We start from the raw sequence: 27420 nt of genomic DNA on the forward strand, positions 1-27420 counted from the left end.
ACCTCCCCCCATATTTATAAAATTGTTTTTCCTATAGTCGACCCCAGAAAGGACTGATGGCAGACAGTCCCCAAGGTCGAGGGGGCGGTTTCTACTCTACACAAGCGCGCCACTATACCCATAGAAGATAGTTGTGCTTTCCAAGATCCTATGGATAAAAAATTAGAAGGTCTGCTAAAGATGTTTGTTCAGCAAGGTTCCCTTCTACAACCAATTGCATGCATTGTCCCTGTCACTGCAGCCGCGTGTTTCTAGTTTGATGAGCTAGGAAAGGCGATTATTGGTAATTCTTCTTCTTATGAGGAGATTATGGACAGAATTCGTGCTCTTAAATTGGCTAATTCTTTCACCCTAGACGCCACCTTGCAATTGGCTAGGTTAGCGGCGAAAAAATTCTGGGTTTGCTATTGTGGCGCAGAGCGCTTTGGTTAAAATCTTGGGCAGCGGATGCGTCTTCCAAGAACAAATTGCTTGACATTCCTTTCAAGGGGAAAACACTCTTTGGCCCTGACTTGAAAGAGATTATCTCTGATATCACTGGGGGCAAGGGCCACGCCCTTCCTCAGGATAGGTCTTTTCAAGACCAAAAATAAACCTAAGTTTCGTCCCTTTCGCAGAAACGGATCAGCCCCAAGGGCTACGTCCTCTAAGCAGGAAGGTAATACTTCTCAAGCCAATCCAGCCTGGAGACCTATGCAAGGCTGGAACAAAGGAAAGCAGGCCAGGAAACCTGCCACTGCTACCAAGACAGCATGAAATGCGGGCCCCCGATCCGGGACCGGATCTGGTGGGGGGCAGACTCTCTCTCTTCGCTCAGGCTTGGGCAAGAGATGTTCTGGATCCTTGGGCGCTAGAAATAGTCTCCCAAGGTTATTCTCTGGAGTTCAAGGGGCTTCCTCCAAGGGGGAGGTTACACAGGTCTCAGTTGTCTTCAGACCACATAAGAAGACAGGCATTCTTACATTGGGTAGAAGACCTGCTAAAAATGGGAGTGATTCATCCTGTTCCATTAGGAGAACAAGGGATGGGGTTCTACTCCAATCTGTTCATAGTTCCCAAAAAAGAGGGAACGTTCAGACCAATCTTAGATCTCAAGATCTTGAACAAGTTTCTCAAGGTTCCATCGTTCAAGATGGAAACCATTCGAACACTTCTTCCTTCCATCCAGGAAGGTCAATTCATGACCAAGGTGGATTTCAAGGATGCGTATCTACATATTCCTATCCACAAGAAACATCATCGGTTCCTAAGGTTTGCATTCCTGGACAAGCATTTCCAGTTCGTGGCGTTTTCTTTCGGATTAGCCACTGCTCCTAGGATTTTCTCATAGGTACTAGGGTCCCTTCTGGCGGTGCTAAGACCAAGGGGCATTGCTGTAGTACCTTACTTGGACGACATTCTGATTCGAGCGTCGTCCCTTCCTCAAGTAAAGGCTCACACGGACATTGTCCTGGCCTTTCTCAGATCTCACGGATGGAAAGTGAACGTGGAAAAGAGTTCTCTATCTCCGTCAACGAGGGTTCCCTTCTTGGGAACTATAATAGACTCCTTAGAAATGAGGATTTTTCTGACAGAAGCCAGAAAAACAAAACTTCTAGACTCTTGTCGGATACTTCATTCCGTTCCTCTTCCTTCCATAGCGCAGTGCATGGAAGTGATAGGTTTGATGGTAGCGGCAATGGACATAGTTCCTTTTGTGCGCATTCATCTAAGACCATTACAACTGTTCATGCTCAGTCAGTGGAATGGGGACTATTCAGACTTGTCTCCGAAGATACAAGTAAATCAGAGGACCAGAGACTCATTCCGTTGGTGGCTGTCCCTGGACAACCTGTCACAAGGGATGACCTTCCGCAGACCAGAGTGGGTCATTGTCACGACCGACGTCAGTCTGATGGGCTGGGGCGCGGTCTGGGGATCCCTGAAAGCTCAGGGTCTTTGGTCTCGGGTAGAATCTCTTCTACCGATAAATATTCTGGAACTGAGAGCGATATTCAATGCTCTCAAAGCTTGGCCTCAGCTAGCGAGGGCCAAGTTCATACATCAACCATCAGGGGGGAACAAGGAGTTCCCTAGCGATGGAAGAAGTGACCAAAATCATTCTATGGGCGGAGTCTCACTCCTGCCACCTGTCTGCTATCCACATCCCAGGAGTGGAAAATTGGGAAGCGGATTTTCTGAGTCGTCAGACATTGCATCCGGGGGAGTGGGAACTCCATCCGGAAATCTTTGCCCAAGTCACTCAACCGTGGGGCATTCCAGACATGGATCTGATGGCCTCTCGTCAGAACTTCAGAGTTCCTTACTACGGGTACAGATCCAGGGATCCCAAGGCGGCTCTAGTGGATGCACTAGTAGCACCTTGGACCTTCAAACTAGCTTATGTGTTCCCGCCGTTTCCTCTCATCCCCAGGCTGGTAGCCAGGATCAATCAGGAGAGGGCGTCGGTGATTTTGATAGCTCCTGCGTGGCCACGCAGGACTTGGTATGCAGATCTGGTGAATAAGTCATCGGCTCCACCATGGAAGCTACCTTTGAGACGAGACCTTCTTGTTCTAGGTCCGTTCGACCCACTCCAGCTGACTGCTTGGAGATTGAACGCTTGATCTTATCAAAGCGAGGGTTCTCAGATTCTGTTATTAATACTCTTGTTCAGGCCTGAAAGCCTGTAACCAGAAAAATTACCACATAATTTGGTATATCTGTTGGTGTGAATCTGCAGGATTCCCTTGGGACAAGGTTAAGATTCCTAAGAGTCTATCCTTCCTTCGAGAAGGATTGGAAAAAGGATTATCTGCAAGTTCCTTGATGGGACAGATTTCTGCCTTGTCTGTGTTACTTCACAAAAAGCTGGCAGCTGTGCCAGATGTTCTAGCCTTTGTTCAGGCTCTGGTTAGAATCAAGCCTGTTTACAAAATTTTGACTCCTCCTTGGAGTCTCAACCTAGTTCTTTCAGTTCTTCAGGGGGTTCCGTTTGAACCCTTACATTCCGTTGATATTAAGTTATTATCTTGGAAAGTTTTGTTTTTGGTTGCAATTTCTTCTGCTAGTAGAGTTTCAGAATTATCTGCTCTGCAGTGTTCTTCTCCTTATCTGGTGTTCCATGCAGATAAGGTGGTTTTGCGTACTAAACCTGGTTTTCTTCCAAAAGTTGTTTCTAACAAAAACATTAACCAGGAGATAGTTGTGCCTTCTTTGTGTCCTAATCCAGTTTCAAAGAAGGAACGTTTGTTGCACAACTTGGATGTAGTTCGTGCTCTCAAATTTTACTTAGCAGCTACTAAGGATTTCAGACAAACTTTGTCTTTGTTTGTTGTTTATTCTGGTAAACGGAGAGGTCAAAAAGCAACTTCTACCTCTCTCTCCTTCTGGATTAAAAGCATTATCCGATTGGCTTATGAGACTGCCGGACGGCAGCCTCCTGAAAGAATCACAGCTCACTCCACTAGGGCTGTGGCTTCCACATGGGCCTTCAAGAACGAGGCTTCTGTTGATCAGATATGTAAGGCAGCGACTTGGTCTTCACTGCACACTTTTTCTAAATTTTACAAATTTGATACTTTTGCTTCTTCTGAGGCTATTTTTGGGAGAAAGGTTTTGCAAGCCGTGGTGCCTTCCATTTAGGTGACCTGATTTGCTCCCTCCCTTCATCCGTGTCCTAAAGCTTTGGTATTGGTTCCCACAAGTAAGGATGACGCCGTGGACCGGACACACCTATGTTGGAGAAAACAGAATTTATGTTTACCTGATAAATTACTTTCTCCAACGGTGTGTCCGGTCCACGGCCCGCCCTGGTTTTTTTAATCAGGTCTGATAATTTATTTTCTTTAACTACAGTCACCACGGTAACATATGGTTTCTCCTATGCAAATATTCCTCCTTAACGTCGGTCGAATGACTGGGGTAGGCGGAGCCTAGGAGGGATCATGTGACCAGCTTTGCTGGGCTCTTTGCCATTTCCTGTTGGGGAAGAGAATATCCCACAAGTAAGGATGACGCCGTGGACCGGACACACCGTTGGAGAAAGTAATTTATCAGGTAAACATAAATTCTGTTTTTTTTCAAATTCTTTTTATTCAGAAATCATAGGTAAGAGAGATACACCTACACATTAAGAATCAAAATTATCGTGAAGAGTGAGTTACACAGGGTTCACAATGGGAATATATATATATATATATATATATATATATATATATATATATATATATATATATATATATATACACCTATGGCAACAATTAATAAAATAATACATAAAGCATGCATATTTTCCCTGAGACTTGCTAAATAATTGGATGACCCAGAGTTACTTTGGGTGTACTGCGCCTCATCTGTCATCTCTTCTGCCAAATTATCGGTAGTGGTGCCTGTATCCTCACCAGCCTGAGAAGCTCTGCATGTCCCTTCATTCTGCAAAATGTTTAATGGGTAAAAAGATTAGTGTATAAAGATCATTCTATCATGGCTTTGACCTCCACGACAGATAACTAGTAAAGGCTTGATGTGAAGTTATTTAGCCGTTATTTAGTTATTTTAAGTCCAAATGAACTGTTAGTCAACACAAGGACATCCGATTGGCTTAACCCCTGTGGCTTGCTTCCACTCATATATCCTCTTGAGTCGGCACTTTACAAAGGGAGTTGAATACTCATTGTTTGACTGCAATGCCATAACTGAGGTAGGCAGCATTTCCAACAGTCATGTGTTACCTGTACTAAATACTTCAGCATTAGTGATCTCCCTCCATTATCCCCTACACTGGGGGGAGTTAAGTAGTAGGCAACAGATAAGGAAAGTGAGACTGGCTTTTCATTAATACAATCAGGTACAGGAGCAAGTGGTATAGTAGCAGGCGGAGGAAACCTTGTTCCCGAGGTGGCTTCCATAGTGCGTGGTTTTACCGCCTTACCTACTTCCTCCTGCAGTAGCTCACATTTCTGAATAAGATTATCCAATGCAGGCATCAGCAACACTGATAGCTCATGAACTATGGTATTCAAACTGGCCATCATAATTCACGGTCTTGGGTATACAGAAGTTGTCTGGATGGGGAAATTTAACATCCCGTCTTGGACTTTGCTGAAACAGAAAGTCTTCCGTTATAGGATAATTTGCCTTCCGGGGTAGAAGGAATGACTGTCCTCCTGTCTGCAAAATGTTCCTGGACACTACACTTGTCAAAGGAGACGCAGATTGCTTGAGATGGTAGCTGCACTGTAAGAAAAAAAGGTTTTCTCCAAGCTGTGAAGACTAGCAGCCATCTTGGGGAGCTGCAAGTCTTCACAGCTTATATATCACAAAGACAAGAAAAAGGGCAACGTTTTGGGAGACAATCCCTGTCTACCGAAAATGTCTCCTTTTTATCTTGTCTTTGTGATATATAATAAATAATTTTTGTTGTCACCTACTTACTTATCTTTCAATTGGGGCTGTTTGGCAGTAGCCCTGAGTTGACATGCATTGACCCTGAGTGCTGGATTTTTTTTCTTTCATGTAATTGGCAAGAGTCCATGAGCTAGTGACATATGGGATATACAATCCTACCAGGAGGGGCAAAGTTTCCCAAACCTCAAAATGCCTATAAATACACCCCTCACCACACCCACAATTCAGTTTTTACAAACTTTGCCTCCTATGGAGGTGGTGAAGTAAGTTTGTGCTAAGATTTCTACGTTGATATGCGCTTCTCAGCATTGTTGAAGCCCGATTCCTCTCAGAGTACAGCGAATGTCAGAGGGACATGAAGGGAGTATCACCTATTGAATACGATGATTTCTCTAACGGGGGTCTTTTTCATGGGTTCTCTGTTATCGGTTGTAGAGATTCATCTCCTACCTCCCTTTTCAGATCGACGATATACTCTCAAATTTACCATTACCTCTACTAAGAACTGTTTTAGTACTGGTTTGGCTATCTGCTATATGTGGATGGGTGTCTTTTGGTAAGTATGTTTTCATTTACTTAAGACACTCTCAGCTATGGTTTGGCACTTTATGCAATTCTATAAAGTTCTAAATATATGTATTGTACTTATATTTGCCATGAGTCAGGTTCATGTATTTCCTTCTGCAGACTGTCAGTTTCATATTTGGGAATATAAACACTTTAAGAAATTTATTTCTTACCTGGGGTTTAGTCTTTTTCGATTTGACTACTTTTTGCATTTGCGGGAATTAGGCCCGCGGGTGCGTCAAATGTTACACTTTATTGCGTCATTTTTGGCGCGGAAAAATACGTTTTTGACGCAACTTCGTCATTTCCGGCGTCATACGCGACACTGAGACCTTTCACACGGCGGCGTCATTAGTGACGCAAGTGTGTCATTTCCGGTCATTTTTGGCGCCAAAAAAGTTTACGTTACGTTGTGCGTCATACTTGGCGCCAATTTTTTCTTCATTATTTCAATACCCCATTGTTGTTTGCCTCCTGCTTTCTTTTCTATCAAGAGGCCTATGCTTTTGCATTTTTTCCCATTCCTGAAACTGTCATTAAGGAAATAGATAATTTTGCTTTATATGTTGTTTTTTCTCTTACATTGAGCAAGATGTCCCAATCTGATCCTGCCTCTGAAGTTTCTGCTGGAACATTGCTGCCTGACATCGGCTCTACCAAAGCTAAGTGCATTTGTTGTAAAATTGTAGAAATTATTCCACCGATTGTCATTTGTAATAGTTGTCATGATAAACTTTTACATGCAGATAGTGTTTCTATCAGTAATAGTACATTGCCTGTTGCAGTTCCTTCAACTTCTAATGTGCATGATATACCTGTAAATTTTAAAGAATTTGTTTCTGATTCTATTATGAAAGCTTTGTCTGCATTTCCACCTTCTAATAAACGTAAAAGGTCTTTTAAAACTTCTCATTTAGCTGATGAAATTTCAAATGACCAACAACATAATAATTCATCCTCTTCTGATGAGGATCTATCTGAAACAGAAGATCCTTCCTCAGATATTGACACTGACAAATCTTCTTATTTATTTAAAATAGAGTATATGCGTTCTTTATTAAAATAAATGTTAATTACTTTGGATATTGAGGTAACCAGTCCTATTGACGTTCAGTCTAATAAACATTTAAATGCTGTTTTTAAACCTCCTGTGGTTTCCCCAGGTGTTTTCCCCATTCCTGAGGCTATTTCTGATATGATTTCTAGGGAATGGAATAAGCCAGGTACTTCTTTTATTCCTTCTTCAAGGTTTAAGAGATTGTATCCTTTACCAGCAAAATCTATAGAGTTTTGGGAAAAGGTCCCCAAAGTTGATGGGGCTATTTCTACTCTTGCTAAACGTGCCACTATTCCTATGGAAGATAGCACTTCCTTTAGGGATCCTTTAGATAGGAAACTTGAATCTTATCTAAGGAAGGCCTATTTATATTCAGGTCATCTTCTCAGACCTGCTATTTCTTTGGGTGATGTTGCGGCTGCATCAACTTTCTGGTTGGAAAATTTAGCGCAACATGAATTGGATTCTGACATATCTAGCACTGTTCGCTTACTGCAACATGCTAATCATTTTATTTGTGATGCAATTTTTTATTTTATCAAAATTGATGTTAGATCCATGTCTTTAGCTGTATTAGCTAGAAGAGCTTTGTGGCTTAAATCTTGGAATGCTGATATGACATCTAAATCTAGATTACTATCTCTTTCTTTCCAAGGTAATAATTTATTTGGTTCTCAGTTGGATTCTATTATTTCAACTATCACTGGAGGAAAATGAGTTTTTTTGCCTCAGGATAAAAAACCTAAGGGTAAATCTAAGGCTTCTCACCGTTTTCGTTCCTTTCATCAGAATACGGAACAAAAACTCAATCCTCCTCCCAAGGAATCTGCTTCCAGTTGGAAGCCTTCCTCAAATTGGAATAAATCCAAGCCATTTAGGAAACCAAAGTCTGCCCCTAAGTCCGCATGAAGGTGCGGCCCTCATTCCAGCTCAGCTGGTAGGGGGCAGATTAAGGTTTCTTTCATGTAATTAGCAAGAGTCCATGAGCTAGTGACGTATGGGATATACATTCCTACCAGGAGGGGCAAAGTTTCCCAAACCTCAAAATGCCTATAAATACACCCCTCACCACACCCACAATTCAGTTTTACAAACTTTGCCTCCTATGGAGGTGGTGAAGTAAGTTTGTGCTAGATTCTACGTTGATATGCGCTCCGCAGCAAGTTGGAGCCCGGTTTTCCTCTCAGCGTGCAGTGAATGTCAGAGGGATGTGAGGAGAGTATTGCCTATTTGAATGCAGTGATCTCCTTCTACGGGGTCTATTTCATAGGTTCTCTGTTATCGGTCGTAGAGATTCATCTCTTACCTCCCTTTTCAGATCGACGATATACTCTTATTTATATACCATTACCTCTGCTGATTTTCGTTTCAGTACTGGTTTGGCTTTCTACAAACATGTAGATGAGTGTCCTGGGGTAAGTAAATCTTCTTTTCTGTGACACTCTAAGCTATGGTTGGGCACTTTATTTATAAAGTTCTAAATATATGTATTCAAACATTTATTTGCCTTGACTCAGGATGTTCAACATTCCTTATTTTCAGACAGTCAGTTTCATATTTGGGATAATGCATTTGAAATCAATCTTTTTTCTTACCTTAAAATTTGACTCTTTCTTCTGTTAAGTGTGATCAGTCCACGGGTCATCATTACTTGTGGGATATTATCTGCTCCCCTACAGGAAGTGCAAGAGGATTCACCCAGCAGAGTTGCTATATAGCTCCTCCCCTCTACGTCACCCCCAGTCATTCTCTTGCACCCAGCAACTAGATAGGTCGTGTGAGAGGACTATGGTGATTATACTTAGTTTTATATCTTCAATCAAAAGTTTGTTATTTTAAAATAACACCGGAGTGTGTTATTACCTCTCTGGCAGAGTTTGAGGAAGAATCTACCAGAGTTTTGCTATGATTTTAGCCGGAGTAGTTAAGATCATATTGCTGTTCTCGGCCATCTGAGGAGTGAGGTAAACTTCAGATCAGGGGACAGCGGGCAGATGAATCTGCATAGAGGTATGTAGCAGTTTTTATTTTCTGACAATGGAATTGATGAGAAAATCCTGCCATACCGATATAATGTCATGTATGTATACTTTACACTTCAGTATTCTGGGAGAATGGTACTTCACTAGAATTACACTGTAAGAAAGACATAAAGCTGTTTAATAACTAGAGATTATGTTTAACGTTTTTGCTGGAATGTAAAATCGTTTTCATTTACTGAGGTACTGAGTGAATAAATGTTTGGGCACTATTTTTCCACTTGGCAGTTGCTTAAATCTGTTTTTTTCTGTCAGTTTCTGTTCTCCCTCACTGCTGTGTGTGTGGGGGAGGGGCGCTTTTACTATGCATCAAATATTTCAGTCAGCACAGCAGAGCTGTGAGAATTATAGTTTGACTGAGATAAAAACGTTTATTCTGTAATTTGTTTCCTGCTTTCAGAAATTGTTATCTTTGCTAATGGGATTAAACCTTTGCTAAAGTTGTGTTGTTTAATTGCTGAGGGGAACAATCCTTTGCTAAAACTGTATATTCTGACAAAGATTGATGCTATAACTTAATTATTTTAACTGTTATAATTTTTTTCTGTGCTTCTTAAAGGCACAGTTCGTTTTCATATTATTTGTAAATTACTTTGAAAAGTATTTTCAAGTTGCTGTTTATTTGCTAGTGTGTTAAACATGTCTGATTCAGAGGAATATCTCTGTGCTATATGTGTTAATGCCAAAGTGGAGCCCAATAGAAATTTATGTACTAAATGTATTGATGCTACTTTAAAAAACAGTCAATCTGTACAAATTGAACATATTTCACCAAACAACGAGGGGAGAGTTATGCCGACTAACTCGCCTCACGTGTCAGTACCTGCATCTCCCGCTCAGGAGGTGCGTGATATTGTAGCGCCGAGTACATCTGGGCGGCCATTACAAATCACATTACAAGATATGGCTACTGTTATGACTGAAGTTTTGGCTAAACTACCAGAACTAAGAGGTAAACGTGATCACTCTGGGGTGAGAACAGAGTGCGCTGATAATGCAAGGGCCATGTCTGATACTGCGTCACAGTTTGCAGAACGTGAAGACGGAGAGCTTCATTCTGTGGGTGACGGTTCTGATCCAAATAAACTGGACTCAGACATTTCAAATTTTAAATTTAAGCTTGAGAACCTCCGTGTGTTACTAGGGGAGGTATTAGCGGCTCTGAATGATTGTAACACAGTTGCAATCCCAGAGAAAATGTGTAGGTTGGATAAATATTTTGCGGTACCGACGAGTACTGACGTTTTTCCTATACCTAAGAGACTTACTGACATTGTTACTAAGGAGTGGGATAGACCCGGTGTGCCTTTCTCACCCCCTCCTATATTCAGAAAGATGTTTCCAATAGACGCCGCCACACGGGACTTATGGCAAATGGTCCCTAAGGTGGAGGGAGCAGTTTCTACTTTAGCTAAGCGTACCACTATCCCAGTGGAGGATAGCTGTGCTTTTTCAGATCCAATGGATAAAAAATTAGAGGGTTACCTTAAGAAAATGTTTGTTCAACAAGGGTTTATATTGCAACCTCTTCCATGTATTGCGCCTGTCACGGCTGCAGCAGCATTTTGGTTTGAGTCTCTGGAAGAGACACTTCAATCATCCACACTAGATGACATCACACACAAACTTAAATTCCTTAAGTTAGCTAATTCATTTATTTCAGATGCCGTAGTACATTTAACTAAACTTGCGGCTAAAAATTCAGTATTCGCCATTCAGGCACGCAGAGCTCTGTGGCTGAAATCCTGGTCAGCTGATGTTACGTCTAAATCTAAATTGCTTAATATTCCTTTCAAAGGGCAGACCTTATTCGGGCCCGGCTTGAAAGAGATTATTGCTGACATTACAGGAGGTAAAGGTCATGCCCTGCCTCAGGACAAGGCCAAAGCCAAGGCTAGACAGTCCAATTTTCGTTCCTTTCGTAATTTCAAAGCAGGAGCAGCATCAACTTCCTCTGCACCAAAACAGGAAGGAGCTGTTGCTCGCTACAGACAAGGCTGGAAACCTAACCAGTCCTGGAACAGGGGCAAACAGGCCAGAAAACCTGCTGCTGCCCCTAAGACAGCATGAATTGAGGGCCCCCGATCCGGGACCGGATCTAGTGGGGGGCAGACTTTCCCTCTTCGCCCAGGCTTGGGCAAGAGATGTTCAGGATCCCTGGGCGTTAGAGATCATATCTCAGGGATACCTTCTGGACTTCAAATCCTCTCCCCCAAGAGGGAGATTTCATCTGTCAAGGTTGTCAACAAACCTAACAAAGAAGGAAGCGTTTCTACGCTGCGTACAAGATCTTTTATTAATGGGAGTGATCCATCCAGTTCCGCGGTTGGAACAAGGACAAGGGTTTTACTCAAATCTGTTTGTAGTTCCCAAAAAAGAGGGAACCTTCAGGCCAATCTTAGATTTAAAGATCCTAAACAAATTCCTAAGAGTTCCATCGTTCAAGATGGAAACTATTCGAACAATTTTGCCCATGATCCAAGAGGGTCAGTACATGACCACAGTGGATTTAAAGGATGCTTACCTTCACATACCGATTCACAAAAGCCATTACCGGTATCTAAGGTTTGCCTTTTTAGACAGGCATTACCAGTTTGTAGCTCTTCCATTCGGACTGGCTACGGCTCCAAGAATCTTCACAAAGGTTCTGGGCACTCTTCTGGCGGTACTAAGACCGCAAGGAATTTCAGTAGCTCCGTACTTAGACGACATACTGATACAAGCTTCAAGCCTTCAAACTGCCAAATCTCATACAGAGATAGTACTGGCATTTCTAAGGTCGCATGGATGGAAAGTGAACGAAGAGAAAAGTTCTCTCTTTCCACTCACAAGAGTTCCCTTCCTGGGGACTCCGATAGATTCTGTAGAAATGAAGATTTACCTGACAGAGGACAGGTTAACAAAACTTCAAAGTGCATGCCGTGTCCTTCATTCTATTCAACACCCGTCAGTAGCTCAATGCATGGAGGTAATCGGACTAATGGTAGCAGCAATGGACATAGTTCCTTTTGCACGCCTACATCTCAGACCACTGCAACTGTGCATGCTAAGTCAGTGGAATGGGGATTACTCAGATTTGTCCCCCACTCTAAATCTGAATCAAGAGACCAGAAATTCTCTTCTATGGTGGCTTTATCGGCCACATCTGTCCAGGGGAATGCCATTCAGCAGGCCAGACTGGTCAATTGTAACAACAGACGCCAGCCTACTAGGTTGGGGCGCTGTCTGGAATTCTCTGAAGGCTCAGGGACTATGGAATCAGGAGGAGAGTCTTCTTCCAATAAACATTCTGGAATTGAGAGCAGTCCTCAATGCTCTTCTGGCTTGGCCCCAGTTAACAACTCGGGGGTTCATCAGGTTCCAGTCGGACAACATCACGACTGTAGCTTATATCAACCATCAGGGAGGGACAAGAAGCTCCCTAGCAATGATGGAAGTATCGAAGATAATTCGCTGGGCAGAGTCTCACTCTTGCCACCTGTCTGCAATCCACATCCCGGGAGTGGAGAACTGGGAGGCGGATTTCTTAAGTCGTCAGACTTTTCATCCGGGGGAGTGGGAACTTCATCCAGAGGTCTTTGCCCAAATACTTCGACGTTGGGGCAAAACAGAGATAGATCTCATGGCGTCTCGACAGAACGCCAAGCTTCCGCGCTACGGGTCCAGATCCAGGGATCCGGGAGCGGTCCTGATAGATGCCTTGACAGCACCATGGACCTTCAGGATGGCTTATGTGTTTCCACCTTTCCCGATGCTTCCTCGATTGATTGCCAGAATCAAACAGGAGAAAGCATCAGTGATTCTAATAGCGCCTGCATGGCCACGCAGGACTTGGTATACAGATCTGGTGGACATGTCATTCTGTCCACCTTGGTCGTTACCTCTGAAACAGGACCTTCTGATTCAGGGTCCTTTCAAACATCAAAGTCTAACTTCTCTGAAGCTGACTGCTTGGAAATTGAACGCTTGATCTTATCAAAGCGTGGTTTTTCTGAGTCAGTTATTGATACCTTAATACAGGCTAGGAAGCCTGTTACCAGAAAGATTTACCATAAAATATGGCGTAAATACCTATATTGGTGCGAATCCAAAGGTTACTCTTGGAGTAAGGTTAGGATTCCTAGGATATTGTCTTTTCTACAAGAAGGTTTAGAAAAGGGGTTATCCGCTAGTTCCTTAAAGGGACAGATCTCAGCTCTGTCCATTCTGTTACACAAGCGTCTGTCAGAAGTTCCAGACATTCAGGCTTTTTGTCAGGCTTTGGCCAGGATTAAACCTGTGTTTAAAGCTGTGGCTCCACCATGGAGTTTAAACCTTGTTCTTAACGTTTTACAGGGTGTTCCGTTTGAACCCCTTCATTCCATTGTTATAAAGTTGTTATCTTGGAAAGTTCTATTTTTAATGGCTATTTCCTCGGCTCGAAGAGTCTCTGAGTTATCAGCCTTACATTGTGATTCTCCTTATTTGATTTTTCACTCGGATAAGGTAGTTCTGCGTACTAAACCTGGGTTCTTACCTAAGGTAGTAACTAACAGGAATATCAATCAGGAGATTGTTGTTCCATCCTTGTGCCCAAATCATTCTTCGAGGAAGGAACGTCTTTTGCACAATCTGGATGTAGTTCGTGCCCTTAAATTTTATTTACAGGCAACTAAAGATTTTCGACAAACGTCTTCCCTGTTTGTCGTTTACTCTGGTCAGAGGAGAGGTCAAAAAGCTTCTGCTACCTCTCTCTCTTTTTGGCTTCGTAGCATAATTCGTTTAGCTTATGAGACTGCTGGACAGCAGCCTCCTGAAAGAATTACAGCTCATTCCACTAGAGCTGTGGCTTCCACTTGGGCCTTTAAGAATGAGGCCTCTGTTGAACAGATTTGCAAGGCTGCAACTTGGTCTTCGCTTCATACTTTTTCCAAATTTTACAAATTTGACACTTTTGCTTCCTCGGAGGCTATTTTTGGGAGAAAGGTTCTTCAGGCAGTGGTTCCTTCTGTATAAAGAGCATGCCTATCCCTCCCGTCATCCGTGTACTTTTGCTTTGGTATTGGTATCCCACAAGTAATGATGACCCGTGGACTGATCACACTTAACAGAAGAAAACATAATTTATGCTTACCTGATAAATTCCTTTCTTCTGTAGTGTGATCAGTCCACGGCCCGCCCTGTTTTTTAAGGCAGGTAAATATTTTTTAAATTATACTCCAGTCACCACTACACCCTTGGCTTCTTCTTTCTCGTTGGTCCTTGGTCGAATGACTGGAGGTGACGTAGAGGGGAGGAGCTATATAGCAACTCTGCTGGGTGAATCCTCTTGCACTTCCTGTAGGGGAGCAGATAATATCCCACAAGTAATGATGACCCGTGGACTGATCACACTACAGAAGAAAGGAATTTATCAGGTAAGCATAAATTATGTTTTTTTTCCCTGTGGGCTGTTAGGCTCGCGGGGGCTGAAAATGCTTCATTTTATTGCGTCATTCTTGGCGCAGACTTTTTTGGCGCAAAAAATCTTTTCTGTTTCCGGCGTCATACGTGTCGCCGGAAGTTGCGTCATTTTTTACGTCCTTTTGCGCCAAAAATGTTGGCGTTCCGGATGTGGCGTCATTTTTGGCGCCAAAAAGCATTTAGGCGCCAAATGATGAGGGCATCTTATTTGGCGCTAAAAAATATGGGCGTCGCTTTTGTCTCCACATTATTTCAGTCTCATTTTTTCTTTGCTTCTGGTTACTAGAAGCTTGTTTATTGGCATTTTTTCCCATTCCTGAAACTGTCATTTAAGGAATTTGATCAATTTTGCTTTATATGTTGTTTTTTCTCTTACATATTGCAAGATGTCTCACGTTGCATCTGAGTCAGAAGATACTTCAGGAAAATCGCTGTCTAGTGCTGGAACTACCAAAGCTAAGTGTATCTGCTGTAAACTTTTGGTAGCTATTCCTCCGGCTGTTGTTTGTATTAATTGTCATGACAAACTTGTTAAAGCAGATAATATTTCCTTTAGTAATGTACCATTGCCTGTTGCAGTTCCTTCAACATCTAAGGTGCAGAATGTTCCTGATAACATAAGAGATTTTGTTTCTGAATCCATCAAGAAGGCTATGTCTGTTATTTCTCCTTCTAGTAAACATAAAAAATCTTTTAAAACTTCTCTCTCTACAGATGAATTTTTAAATGAACATCATCATTCTGATTCTGATGACTCTTCTGGTTGCAAAGCAGCAACTTGGTCCTCTTTGCATACTTTTACTAAATTCTACCATTTTGATGTATTTTCTTCTTCTGAAGCAGTTTTTGGTAGAAAAGTACTTCAGGCAGCGGTTTCAGTTTGAATCTTCTGCTTATGTTTTTCATTAAACTTTATTTTGGGTGTGGATTATTTTCAGCAGGAATTGGCTGTCTTTATTTTATCCCTCCCTCTCTAGTGACTCTTGCGTGGAAAGATCCACATCTTGGGTAATCATTATCCCATACGTCACTAGCTCATGGACTCTTGCTAATTACATGAAAGAAAACATAATTTATGTAAGAACTTACCTGATAAATTCATTTCTTTCATATTAGCAAGAGTCCATGAGGCCCACCCTTTTTTTGTGGTGGTTATGATTTTTGTATAAAGCACAATTATTCCAATTCCTTATTTTATATGCTTTCGCACTTTTTTATCACCCCACTTCTTGGCTATTCGTTAAACTGAATTGTGGGTGTGGTGAGGGGTGTATTTATAGGCATTTTGAGGTTTGGGAAACTTTGCCCCTCCTGGTAGGAATGTATATCCCATACGTCACTAGCTCATGGACTCTTGCTAATATGAAAGAAATGAATTTATCAGGTAAGTTCTTACATAAATTATGTTTTTTCAAGGATTTTTGGATAAAATCTGTCCAAAATCATTGGATTCAGAGCATTGTCTCTCAAGGGTATCGAATAGGATTCAAAGTAAGACCTCCTGTGAGAAGAAGTTTTCTCTCAGGCATCCCTGTAAATCCAGTAAAAGCTCAGGCTTTTCTGAAGTGTGTTTCAGACCTGAAGTCTTCAGGGGTAATCATGCCAGTTCCTCTTCAGGAACAAGGTTTGGGGTTTTATTCAAACCTATTCATTGTACCAAAGAAAGAAAATTTGTTCAGACCAGTTCTGGATCTGAAAATTTTGAATCGTTATGTAAGAGTACCAACTTTCAAGATGGTGACTATAAGGACTATTCTGGCTTTTGTTCAGCAAGGACATTATATGTCAACAATAGACTTGCAGGATGCATACCTTCATATTCCGATTCATCCAGAACACTTTCAGTTTCTGAGATTCTCTTTTCTAGACAAGCACTACCAATTTGTTGCTCTTCCATTTGGCCTAGCAACAGCTCCAATAATCTTTTCAAAGGTTCTGGGTGCCCTACTATCTGTAATCAGAGAACAGGGTATTGCAGTGTTTCCTTATTTGGACGATATCTTGGTACTAGCTCAGTCTTTACATACTGCAGAATCTCACACGAATCAACTAGTGTTGTTTCTTCGGAAACATGGTTGGAGGATCAATTTACCAAAAAGTTTCTTGATTCCTCAGACAAGGGTCACCTTTTTAGGCTTCCAGATAGATTCAGTGTCCATGACTCTGTCTCTAACAGACGAGACGTTTAAAATTGGTTGCAGCCTGCCGGCACCTTCAGTCTCAGTCATTCCCTTCAGTGGCTATGTGCATGGAAGTTTTAGGTCTCATGACTGCAGCATCGGACGCAATCCCCTTTGCTCGTTTTCACATGAGACCTCTACAGCTTTGTATGCTGAATCAATGGTGCAGGGATTATACAAATATATCACAATTAATATCCTTGAATCCCAATGTACGACACTCTCTGACATGGTGGATAGATCACCATCGTTTGGTTCAAGGGGCTTCTTTTGTTCGCCCAACCTGGACTGTGATCACAACAGATGCGAGTCTTTCAGGTTGGGGAGCTGTTTGGGGATCTCTGACAGCACAAGGGGTTTGGAAATCTCAAGAGGCGAGATTACCAATAAATATTTTAGAAAATTCTAAGGGCTCTTCAGTTCTGGCCTCTACTAAAGAGAGAACTGTTCATTTGTTTTCAGACAGACAATATCACAACTGTGGCTTATGTCAATCATCAGGGTGGGACTCACAGTCCCCAAGCTATGAAAGATACTTGCCTGGGCGGAATCCAGCTCCTGTCTAATCTCTGCGGTGCATATCCCAGGTGTAGACAATTGGGAGGCGGATTATCTCAGCCGCCAGACTTTACATCCAGGGGAGTGGTCTCTCCATCCAGATGTGTTTTCTCAGATTGTTCAGATGTGGGGGCTTCCAGAGATAGATCTCATGGCCTCTCATCTAAACAAGAAACTTCCCAGATACCTGTCCAGGTCCAGAGATGTTCAGGCGGAAGCAGTGAATGCGCTGACACTTCCTTGATGTTATCAACCTGCTTACATCTTTCCGCCTCTAGTTCTCCTTCCAAGAGTGATCTCCAAAATCATCATGGAACAGTCTTTTGTGTTGCTGGTGGCTCCAGCATGGCCACACAGGTTTTGGTATGCGGATCTGGTTCGGATGTCCAGTTGCCCACCTTGGCCACTTCCGTTATGGCTGGACCTACTATCTCAAGGTCCGTTTTTCCATCAGGATATCAAATCATTAAATTTGAAGGTTTGGAAATTGAACGCTTAGTTCTAAGTCATAGAGGTTTCTCTGACTCAGTGATTAATACTATGTTACAAGCTCGTAAATCTGTTTCTAGAAAGATTTATTATAGAGTTTGGAAGACTTACATTTCATGGTGTTCTTCTCATAAATTCTCCTGGCATTCTTTTAGAATTCCTAGAATTTTACAGTTTCTTCAGGATGGTTTGGGTAAGGGTTTGTCTGCAAGTTCCTTGAAAGGACAAATCTCCACTCTTTCTGTTTTATTTCACAGAAAGATTGCTATTCTTCCTGATATTCACTGTTTTGTACAGGCTTTAGTTCGTATTAAGCCTGTCATTAAATCAATTTCTCCTCCTTGGAGTCTTAATTTGGTTCTGAAGGCTTTACAGGCTCCTCAATTTGAGCCTATGCATTCTTTGGACATTAAACTACTTTCCTGGAAAGTGTTGTTCCTTTTGGCTATTTCTTCTGCTAGAAGAGTTTCTGAGCTATCTGCTCTTTCTTGTGAGTCTCCTTTTCTGATTTTTCATCAGGATAAGGCAGTTTTGCGGACTTCTTTTCAATTTTTACCTAAGGTTGTGAATTCTAACAACATTAATAGAGAAATTGTTCTTCCTTCCTTGTGTCCTAATCCTAAGAATTCTTTGGAGAGATCCTTACATTCTTTGGATATGGTAAGAGCTTTGAAATATTATGTGGAAGCTACTAAAAATTGCAGGAAGACTTCCAGTTTATTTGTTTTATTTTCTGGTCCTAGGAAAGGTCAGAAAGCTTCTGCTATTTCCTTGGCTTCTTGGTTGAAACGTTTGATACATCAAGCTTATTTGGAGTCGGGTCAAACCCCGCCTCAGAGAATTACAGCTCATTCTACTAGATCAGTCTCCACTTTGTGGGCTTTTAAGAATGAAGCTTCAGTTGATCAGATTTGCAAAGCAGCAACTTGGTCCTCTTTGCATACATTTACTAAATTCTATCATTTTGATGTATTTGCTTCTTCTGAAGCAGTTTTTGGTAGAAAAGTTCTTCAGGCAGCTGTTTCAGTTTGATTCTTCTGCTTTTTGATTTAAGTTTTTTTCTTTCAAAAGTGAAAATAACTTATTTTTTGGGTTGTGGATTATTTTTTCAGCGGAATATGGCTGTTTTTATTTTATTCCCTCCCTCTCTAGTGACTCTTGAGTGGAAGACTCCACATCTTGGGTATTGATATCCCATATGTCACTAGCTCATGGACTCTTGCCAATTACATGAAAGAAAACTTAATGTATGTAAGAACTTACCTGATAAATTAATTTCTTTCATATTGGCAAGAGTCCATGAGGCCCACCCATTTTATGGTGGTTATGATTTTTTGTATAAAGCACAATTATTTCCAAATTTCCTTTGTTGATGCTTTCTACTCCTTTCTTTATCACCCCACTGCTTGGCTATTCGTTAAACTGAATTGTGGGTGTGGTGAGGGGTGTATTTATAGGCATTTTGAGGTTTGGGAAACTTTGCCCCTCCTGGTAGGATTGTATATCCCATATGTCACTAGCTCATGGACTCTTGCCAATATGAAAGAAATGAATTTATTAGGTAAGTTCTTACATAAATTATGTTTTTTCCTCTCAGATAGATCTATCAGACATCTTAGTGATATTTCAGGCTGATGTACATTTTCCTTTCTTTTCTGATGCAGTTGCCCTACCCTATTAACTGGAGGCTGTGTGGACTTCACTGGATCCCCGTGTGAGGATCTTGTGGATTCTAATCATTTTGCCAAATAAGACTTAAAAACAGCTTTTTATGTTAATATTTTTTCCCTTAGAACATATTCTGTGTCCCTAAAACTGAGCATGTACAGACAGCATTGTATTACTTTTTTATGATCAAACAATAAAATGTCTACAATAGGGCTAGTTATTTGTTTTCACTAAATGACCCTATTATAATCCTTTAAATATATTTTTAATATATTAAAATATAGAAATTCAACCTGGTTTAACCCCTTCTTTAAGGTATAGTTAAATGATTAGCTTCCAGCAATGTGTCTGATTGGATTATTTTGTAGGAACCAATATCTTTATATTTTGTATTTTTTTTAAATCACATACACATCTCTAATGCATTTGAAACATTATAAAAATCAAAGAGCACTTTATTTTTTCCTTTCCAATACTTTTAACATATTGGTACTACATGAATTCGTAATATTTATAAAAGTAAACAAATGTTTGCTTTTTATTTATTGTTTAACAATTGTGCCATTATGTTTTGTTTTCAGATTGAAATCTATTGTTCAAGAAGTTTCTAGAGACTACAGAGAACATTTCCATCGGTAAGTTGTTTACTTTTTATTTTCTAGCTCATAAAAAAAATGTACTTTATATTGAACTCTCAGCTAATTACATAGTATATTTCTCCAACATAGGTGTGTCCGGTCCACGGCGTCATCCTTACTTGTGGGATATTCTCCTCCCCAACAGGAAATGGCAAAGAGCCCAGCAAAGCTGGTCACATGATCCCTCCTAGGCTCCGCCTACCCCAGTCATTCTCTTTGCCGTTGTACAGGCAACATCTCCACGGAGATGGCTTAGAGTTTTTTAGTGTTTAACTGTAGTTTTTATTATTCAATCAAGAGTTTGTTATTTTAAAATAGTGCTGGTATGTACTATTTACTCAGAAACAGAAAAGAGATGAAGATTTCTGTTTGTATGAGGAAAATGATTTTAGCACCGTAACTAAAATCCATGGCTGTTCCACACAGGACTGTTGAGAGCAATTAACTTCAGTTGGGGGAACAGTGTGCAGTCTCTTACTGCTTGAGGTATGACACATTCTAACAAGACGATGTAATGCTGGAAGCTGTCATTTTCCCTATGGGATCCGGTAAGCCATGTTTATTAAGATAGTAAATAAGGGCTTCACAAGGGCTTATTAAGACTGTAGACTTTTTCTGGGCTAAATCGATTCATTATTAACACATATTTAGCCTTGAGGAATCATTTATTCTGGGTATTTTGATATGATTATATCGGCAGGCACTGTTTTTGACACCTTATTCTTTAGGGACTTTCCCTAATCATAGTCAGAGCCTCATTTTCGCGCCGGTATGGCGCACTTGTTTTTGAGGACAGCATGGCATGCAACTGCATGTGTGTGGAGCTCTGATACATAGAAAAGTCTTTCTGAAGGCATCATTTGGTATCGTATTCCCCTTTGGGCTTGGTTGGGTCTCAGCAAAGCAGATTCCAGGGACTGTAAAGGGGTTAAATATAAAAACGGCTCCGGTTCCGTTATTTTAAGGGTTAAAGCTTCCAAATTTGGTGTGCAATACTTTTAAGGCTTTAAGACACTGTGGTGAAATTTTGGTGAATTTTGAACAATTCCTTCATACTTTTTCGCAATTGCAGTAATAAAGTGTGTTTAGTTTAAAATTTAAAGTGACAGTAACGGTTTTATTTTAAAACGTTTTTTGTGCTTTGTTATCAAGTTTATGCCTGTTTAACATGTCTGAACTACCAGATAGATTGTGTTCTGACTGTGGGGAAACCAAGGTTCCTTCTCATTTAACTATATGTATTTTATGTCATAAAAAATTTTTAGTAAAAATGATGCCCAAGATGATTCCTCAAGTGAGGGGAGTAAGCATGGTACTGCATCATCCCCTCCTTCGTCTACACCAGTCTTGCCCATACAGGAGGCCCCTAGTACATCTAGTGCGCCAATACTCCTTACTATGCAACATTTAACGGCTGTAATGGATAATTCTATCAAAAACATTTTAGCCAATATGCCCACTTATCAGTGAAAGCGCGACTGCTCTGTTTTAGAAAATTCTGTAGAGCATGAGAACGCTGATGATATGGTTTCTGAAGGGCCCCTACACCAGTCTGAGGGGGCCAGGGAGGTTTTGTCTGAGGGAGAAATTTCAGATTCAGGAAACATTTCTCAACAAGCTGAACCTGATGTGATTACTTTTAAATTTAAGTTGGAACATCTCCGCGCTCTGCTTAAGGAGGTGTTATCCAATTTGGATGATTGTGATTATCTGGTTATTCCAGAACCACTATGTAAAATGGAAAAGTTCTTAGAGGCCCCGGGGCCCCCCGAAGCTTTTCCTATATCCAAGCGGGTGGCGTACATTGTTAGTAAAGAATGGGACAGGCCCGGTATACCTTTAGTACCTCCCCCCATATTTATAAAATTGTTTTCCTATAGTCGACCCCAGAAAGGACTGATGGCAGACAGTCCCCAAGGTCGAGGGGGCGGTTTCTACTCTACACAAGCGCGCCACTATACCCATAGAAGATAGTTGTGCTTTCCAAGATCCTATGGATAAAAAATTAGAAGGTCTGCTAAAGATGTTTGTTCAGCAAGGTTCCCTTCTACAACCAATTGCATGCATTGTCCCTGTCACTGCAGCCGCGTGTTTCTAGTTTGATGAGCTAGGAAAGGCGATTATTAGTAATTCTTCTTCTTATGAGGAGATTATGGACAGAATTCGTGCTCTTAAATTGCTAATTCTTTCACCCTAGACGCCACCTTGCAATTGGCTAGGTTAGCGGCGAAAAAATTCTGGGTTTGCTATTGTGGCGCAGAGCGCTTTGGTTAAAATCTTGGGCAGCGGATGCGTCTTCCAAGAACAAATTGCTTGACATTCCTTTCAAGGGGAAAACTCTCTTTGGCCCTGACTTGAAAGAGATTATCTCTGATATCACTGGGGGCAAGGGCCACGCCCTTCCTCAGGATAGGTCTTTTCAAGACCAAAAATAAACCTAAGTTTCGTCCCTTTCGCAGAAACGGATCAGCCCCAAGGGCTACGTCCTCTAAGCAGGAAGGTAATACTTCTCAATCCAATCCAGCCTGGAGACCTATGCAAGGCTGGAACAAAGGAAAGCAGGCCAGGAAACCTGCCACTGCTACCAAGACAGCATGAAATGCGGGCCCCCGATCCGGGACCGGATCTGGTGGGGGGCAGACTCTCTCTCTTCGCTCAGGCTGGGGCAAGAGATGTTCTGGATCCTTGGGCGCTAGAAATAGTCTCCCAAGGTTATTCTCTGGAGTTCAAGGGGCTTCCTCCAAGGGGGAGGTTCCACAGGTCTCAGTTGTCTTCAGATCACATAAGAAGACAGGCATTCTTACATTGGGTAGAAGACCTGCTAAAAATGGGAGTGATTCATCCTGTTCCATTAGGAGAACAAGGGATGGGGTTCTACTCCAATCTGTTCATAGTTCCCAAAAAAGAGGGAATGTTCAGACCAATCTTAGATCTCAAGATCTTGAACAAGTTTCTCAAGGTTCCATCGTTCAAGATGGAAACCATTCGAACACTCCTTCCTTCCATCCAGGAAGGTCAATTCATGACCAAGGTGGATTTTAAGGATGCGTATCTATATATTCCTATCCACAAGGAACATCATCGGTTCCTAAGGTTTGAATTCCTGGACAAGCATTTCCAGTTCGTGGCGTTTTCTTTCGGATTAGCCACTGCTCCTAGGATTTTCTCATAGGTACTAGGGTCCCTTCTGGCGGTACTAAGGCCAAGGGGCATTGCTGTAGTACCTTACTTGGACGACGTTCTGATTCGAGCGTCGTCCCTTCCTCTAGTAAAGGCTCACACGGACATTGTCCTGGCCTTTCTCAGATCTCACGGATGGAAAGTGAACGTGGAAAAGAGTTCTCTATCTCCGTCAACGAGGGTTCCCTTCTTGGGAAATATAATAGACTCCTTAGAAATGAGGATTTTTCTGACAGAAGCCAGAAAAACAAAACTTCTAGACTCTTGTCGGATACTTCATTCCGTTCCTCTTCCTTCCATAGCGCAGTGCATGGAAGTGATAGGTTTGATGGTAGCGGCAATGGACATAGTTCCTTTTGTGCGCATTCATCTAAGACCATTACAACTGTTCATGCTCAGTCAGTGGAATGGGGACTATTCAGACTTGTCTCCGAAGATACAAGTAAATCAGAGGACCAGAGACTCATTCCGTTGGTGGCTGTCCCTGGACACCCTGTCACAAGGGATGACCTTCCGCAGACCAGAGTGGGTCATTGTCACGACCGACGCCAGTCTGATGGGCTGGGGCGCGGTCTGGGGATCCCTGAAAGCTCAGGGTCTTTGGTCTCGGGTAGAATCTCTTCTACCGATAAATATTCTGGAACTGAGAGCGATATTCAATGCTCTCAAAGCTTGGCCTCAGCTAGCGAGGGCCAAGTTCATACATCAACCATCAGGGGGGGTTCCCTAGCGATGGAAGAAGTGACCAAAATCATTCTATGGGCGGAGTCTCACTCCTGCCACCTGTCTGCTATCCACATCCCAGGAGTGGAAAATTGGGAAGCGGATTTTCTGAGTCGTCAGAGATTGCATCCGGGGGAGTGGGAACTCCATCCGGAAATCTTTGCCCAAGTCACTCAACCGTGGGGCATTCCAGACATGGATCTGATGGCCTCTCGTCAGAACTTCAGAGTTCCTTACTACGGGTACAGATCCAGGGATCCCAAGGCGGCTCTAGTGGATGCACTAGTAGCACCTTGGACCTTCAAACTAGCTTATGTGTTCCCGCCGTTTCCTCTCATCCCCAGGCTGGTAGCCAGGATCAATCAGGAGAGGGCGTCGGTGATTTTGATAGCTCCTGCGTGGCCACGCAGGACTTGGTATGCAGATCTGGTGAATATGTCATCGGCTCCACCATGGTAGCTACCTTTGAGGCGAGACCTTCTTGTTCTAGGTCCGTTCGACCCACTCCAGCTGACTGCTTGGAGATTGAACGCTTGATCTTATCAAAGCGAGGGTTCTCAGATTCTGTTATTAATACTCTTGTTCAGGCCTGAAAGCCTGTAACCAGAAAAATTACCACATAATTTGGTATATCTGTTGGTGTGAATCTGCAGGATTCCCTTGGGACAAGGTTAAGATTCCTATGAGTCTATCCTTCCTTCGAGAAGGATTGGAAAAAGGATTATCTGCAAGTTCCTTGATGGGACAGATTTCTGCCTTGTCTGTGTTACTTCACAAAAAGCTGGCAGCTGTGCCAGATGTTCTAGCCTTTGTTCAGGCTCTGGTTAGAATCAAGCCTGTTTACAAAATTTTGACTCCTCCTTGGAGTCTCAACCTAGTTCTTTCAGTTCTTTAGGGGGTTCCGTTTGAACCCTTACATTCCGTTGATATTAAGTTATTATCTTGGAAAGTTTTGTTTTTGGTTGCAAATTCTTCTGCTAGAAGAGTTTCAGAATTATCTGCTCTGCAGTGTTCTTCTCCTTATCTGGTGTTCCATGCAGATAAGGTGGTTTTGCGTACTAAACCTGGTTTTCTTCCAAAAGTTGTTTCTAACAAAAACATTAACCAGGAGATAGTTGTGCCTTCTTTGTGTCCTAATCCAGTTTCAAAGAAGGAACGTTTGTTGCACAACTTGGATGTAGTTCGTGCTCTCAAATTTTACTTAGCAGCTACTAAGGATTTCAGACAAACTTTGTCTTTGTTTGTTGTTTATTCTGGTAAACGGAGAGGTCAAAAAGCAACTTCTACCTCTCTCTCCTTCTGGATTAAAAGCATTATCCGATTGGTTTATGAGACTGCCGGACGGCAGCCTCCTGAAAGAATCACAGCTCACTCCACTAGGGCTGTGGCTTCCACATGGGCCTTCAAGAATGAGGCTTCTGTTGATCAGATATGTAAGGCAGTGACTTGGTCTTCACTGCACACTTTTTCTAAATTTTACAAATTTGATATTTTTGCTTCTTCTGAGGCTATTTTTGGGAGAACGGTTTTGCAAGCCGTGGTGCCTTCCATTTAGGTGACCTGATTTGCTCCCTCCCTTCATCCGTGTCCTAAAGCTTTGGTATTGGTTCCCACAAGTAAGGATGACGCCGTGGACCGGACACACCTATGTTGGAGAAAACAGAATTTATGTTTACCTGATAAATTACTTTCTCCAACGGTGTGTCCGGTCCACGGCCCGCCCTGGTTTTTTTAATCAGGTCTGATAATTTATTTTCTTTAACTACAGTCACCACGGTAACATATGGTTTCTCCTATGCAAATATTCCTCCTTAACGTCGGTCGAATGACTGGGGTAGGCGGAGCCTAGGAGGGATCATGTGACCAGCTTTGCTGGGCTCTTTGCCATTTCCTGTTGGGGAGGAGAATATCCCACAAGTAAGGATGACGCCGTGGACCGGACACACCGTTGGAGAAAGTAATTTATCAGGTAAACATAAATTCTGTTTTCACTTCTGGATTTCTTGCAGTAGACTGTGGGTAAAGGACAATTAATTACTGTATCATTTAAAGAATCAACAAAGTTATAACAATGCAATGTAGCAACATGTTTTCTCTTGCAAGGTGTATCCAGTTCACGGAATCATCCTTACTTGTGGGATATTCTCATTCCCTACAGGAAGTGGCAAAGAGAGCACACAGCAGAGCTGTCCATATAGCTCCCCCTCTTGCTCCGCCTCCCAGTCATTCTCTTTGCCGCTCTAACAAGTAGCATCTCCATGGGAGGGTAAAGTGAATGTGGTGTTAGATTTGTAGTTTTTATATCTTCAATCAAAAGTTTGTTATTTTTAAATAGTACCGGTTTGTGCTATTTACTCTCTGGCAGAAATATGATGAAGAATTCTGCTGAGAGGAAAATGATTTTAGCATGTTGTAACTAAAATCCATTGCTGTTCCCACACAGGACTGAGGAGTACCAGAAAACTTCAGTTGGGGGGAACAGTTTGCAGGCTTAACTGCTTTGAGGTATGTTTCAGTCATCTTTTTTCTAGTCAAGACAAGATAATGCTAGAAAACTGACAAGATTCCCCATGTGGGAAGGGTAAGCCATGTTCTCAAACTTAGTATAGAACTAGAGGCTTATTTAAGTGGGCTCAATAGACTGGTTATCACTTTAGCAGGGCAATCGATTATTTTATTTAGAAAAATACTCTTTATTGACACTTTTAAGCACTTTTGGTGTGTTTATTGGGGTTTTATTCCACATGGCATTATTTTTAGTCACCTAAATTGGGTTCTGAAGGCCCCACAGCTGTGGAGTGGGAGGGGCCTAATTTCGCGCCTCAGTTGCGCAGTTTATTCTGACAGATTTCCTTGCATGCTGCTTCACATGGGTCCAGAGACTGCTTGAGGACTTCAGGAGGCTTGTTTCTCCAACATAGGTGTGTCCGGTCCACGGCGTCATCCTTACTTGTGGGATATTCTCTTCCCCAACAGGAAATGGCAAAGAGCCCAGCAAAGCTGGTCACATGATCCCTCCTAGGCTCCGCCTACCCCAGTCATTCTCTTTGCCGTTGTACAGGCAACATCTCCACGGAGATGGCTTAGAGTTTTTTAGTGTTTAACTGTAGTTTTTTATTATTCAATCAAGAGTTTGTTATTTTGAAATAGTGCTGGTATGTACTATTTACTCAGAAACAGAAAAGAGATGAAGATTTCTGTTTGTATGAGGAAAATGATTTTAGCAACCGTAACTAAAATCCATGGCTGTTCCACACAGGACTGTTGAGAGCAATTAACTTCAGTTGGGGGAACAGTGTGCAGTCTCTTGCTGCTTGAGGTATGACACATTCTAACAAGACGATGTAATGCTGGAAGCTGTCATTTTCCCTATGGGATCCGGTAAGCCATATTTATTACGATCGTAAATAAGGGCTTCACAAGGGCTTATTTAGACTGTAGACTTTTCTGGGCTAAATCGATTCATTATTAACACATATTTAGCCTTGAGG

The 27420-nt window shown here is 42.0% G+C and overlaps 1 protein-coding gene across 1 annotated transcript in view; it reads left to right on the forward strand.

Annotated features, from left to right (window-relative positions):
- Positions 1–27420, forward strand: part of LOC128660829 (protein disulfide-isomerase TMX3) — a 203601-nt gene that overhangs the window by 84565 nt on the left and 91616 nt on the right. Inside the window, exon 4 of the mRNA XM_053714875.1 lies at positions 19970–20023. Within this exon, the coding sequence (XP_053570850.1) occupies positions 19970–20023 (54 nt within the window). The remainder of the gene's footprint in view (positions 1–19969; positions 20024–27420) is intronic.

The sequence above is a fragment of the Bombina bombina genome, chromosome 5, assembly GCF_027579735.1.
Source record: "Bombina bombina isolate aBomBom1 chromosome 5, aBomBom1.pri, whole genome shotgun sequence".
In the NCBI taxonomy this organism is placed as follows: Eukaryota; Metazoa; Chordata; class Amphibia; order Anura; family Bombinatoridae; genus Bombina; species Bombina bombina.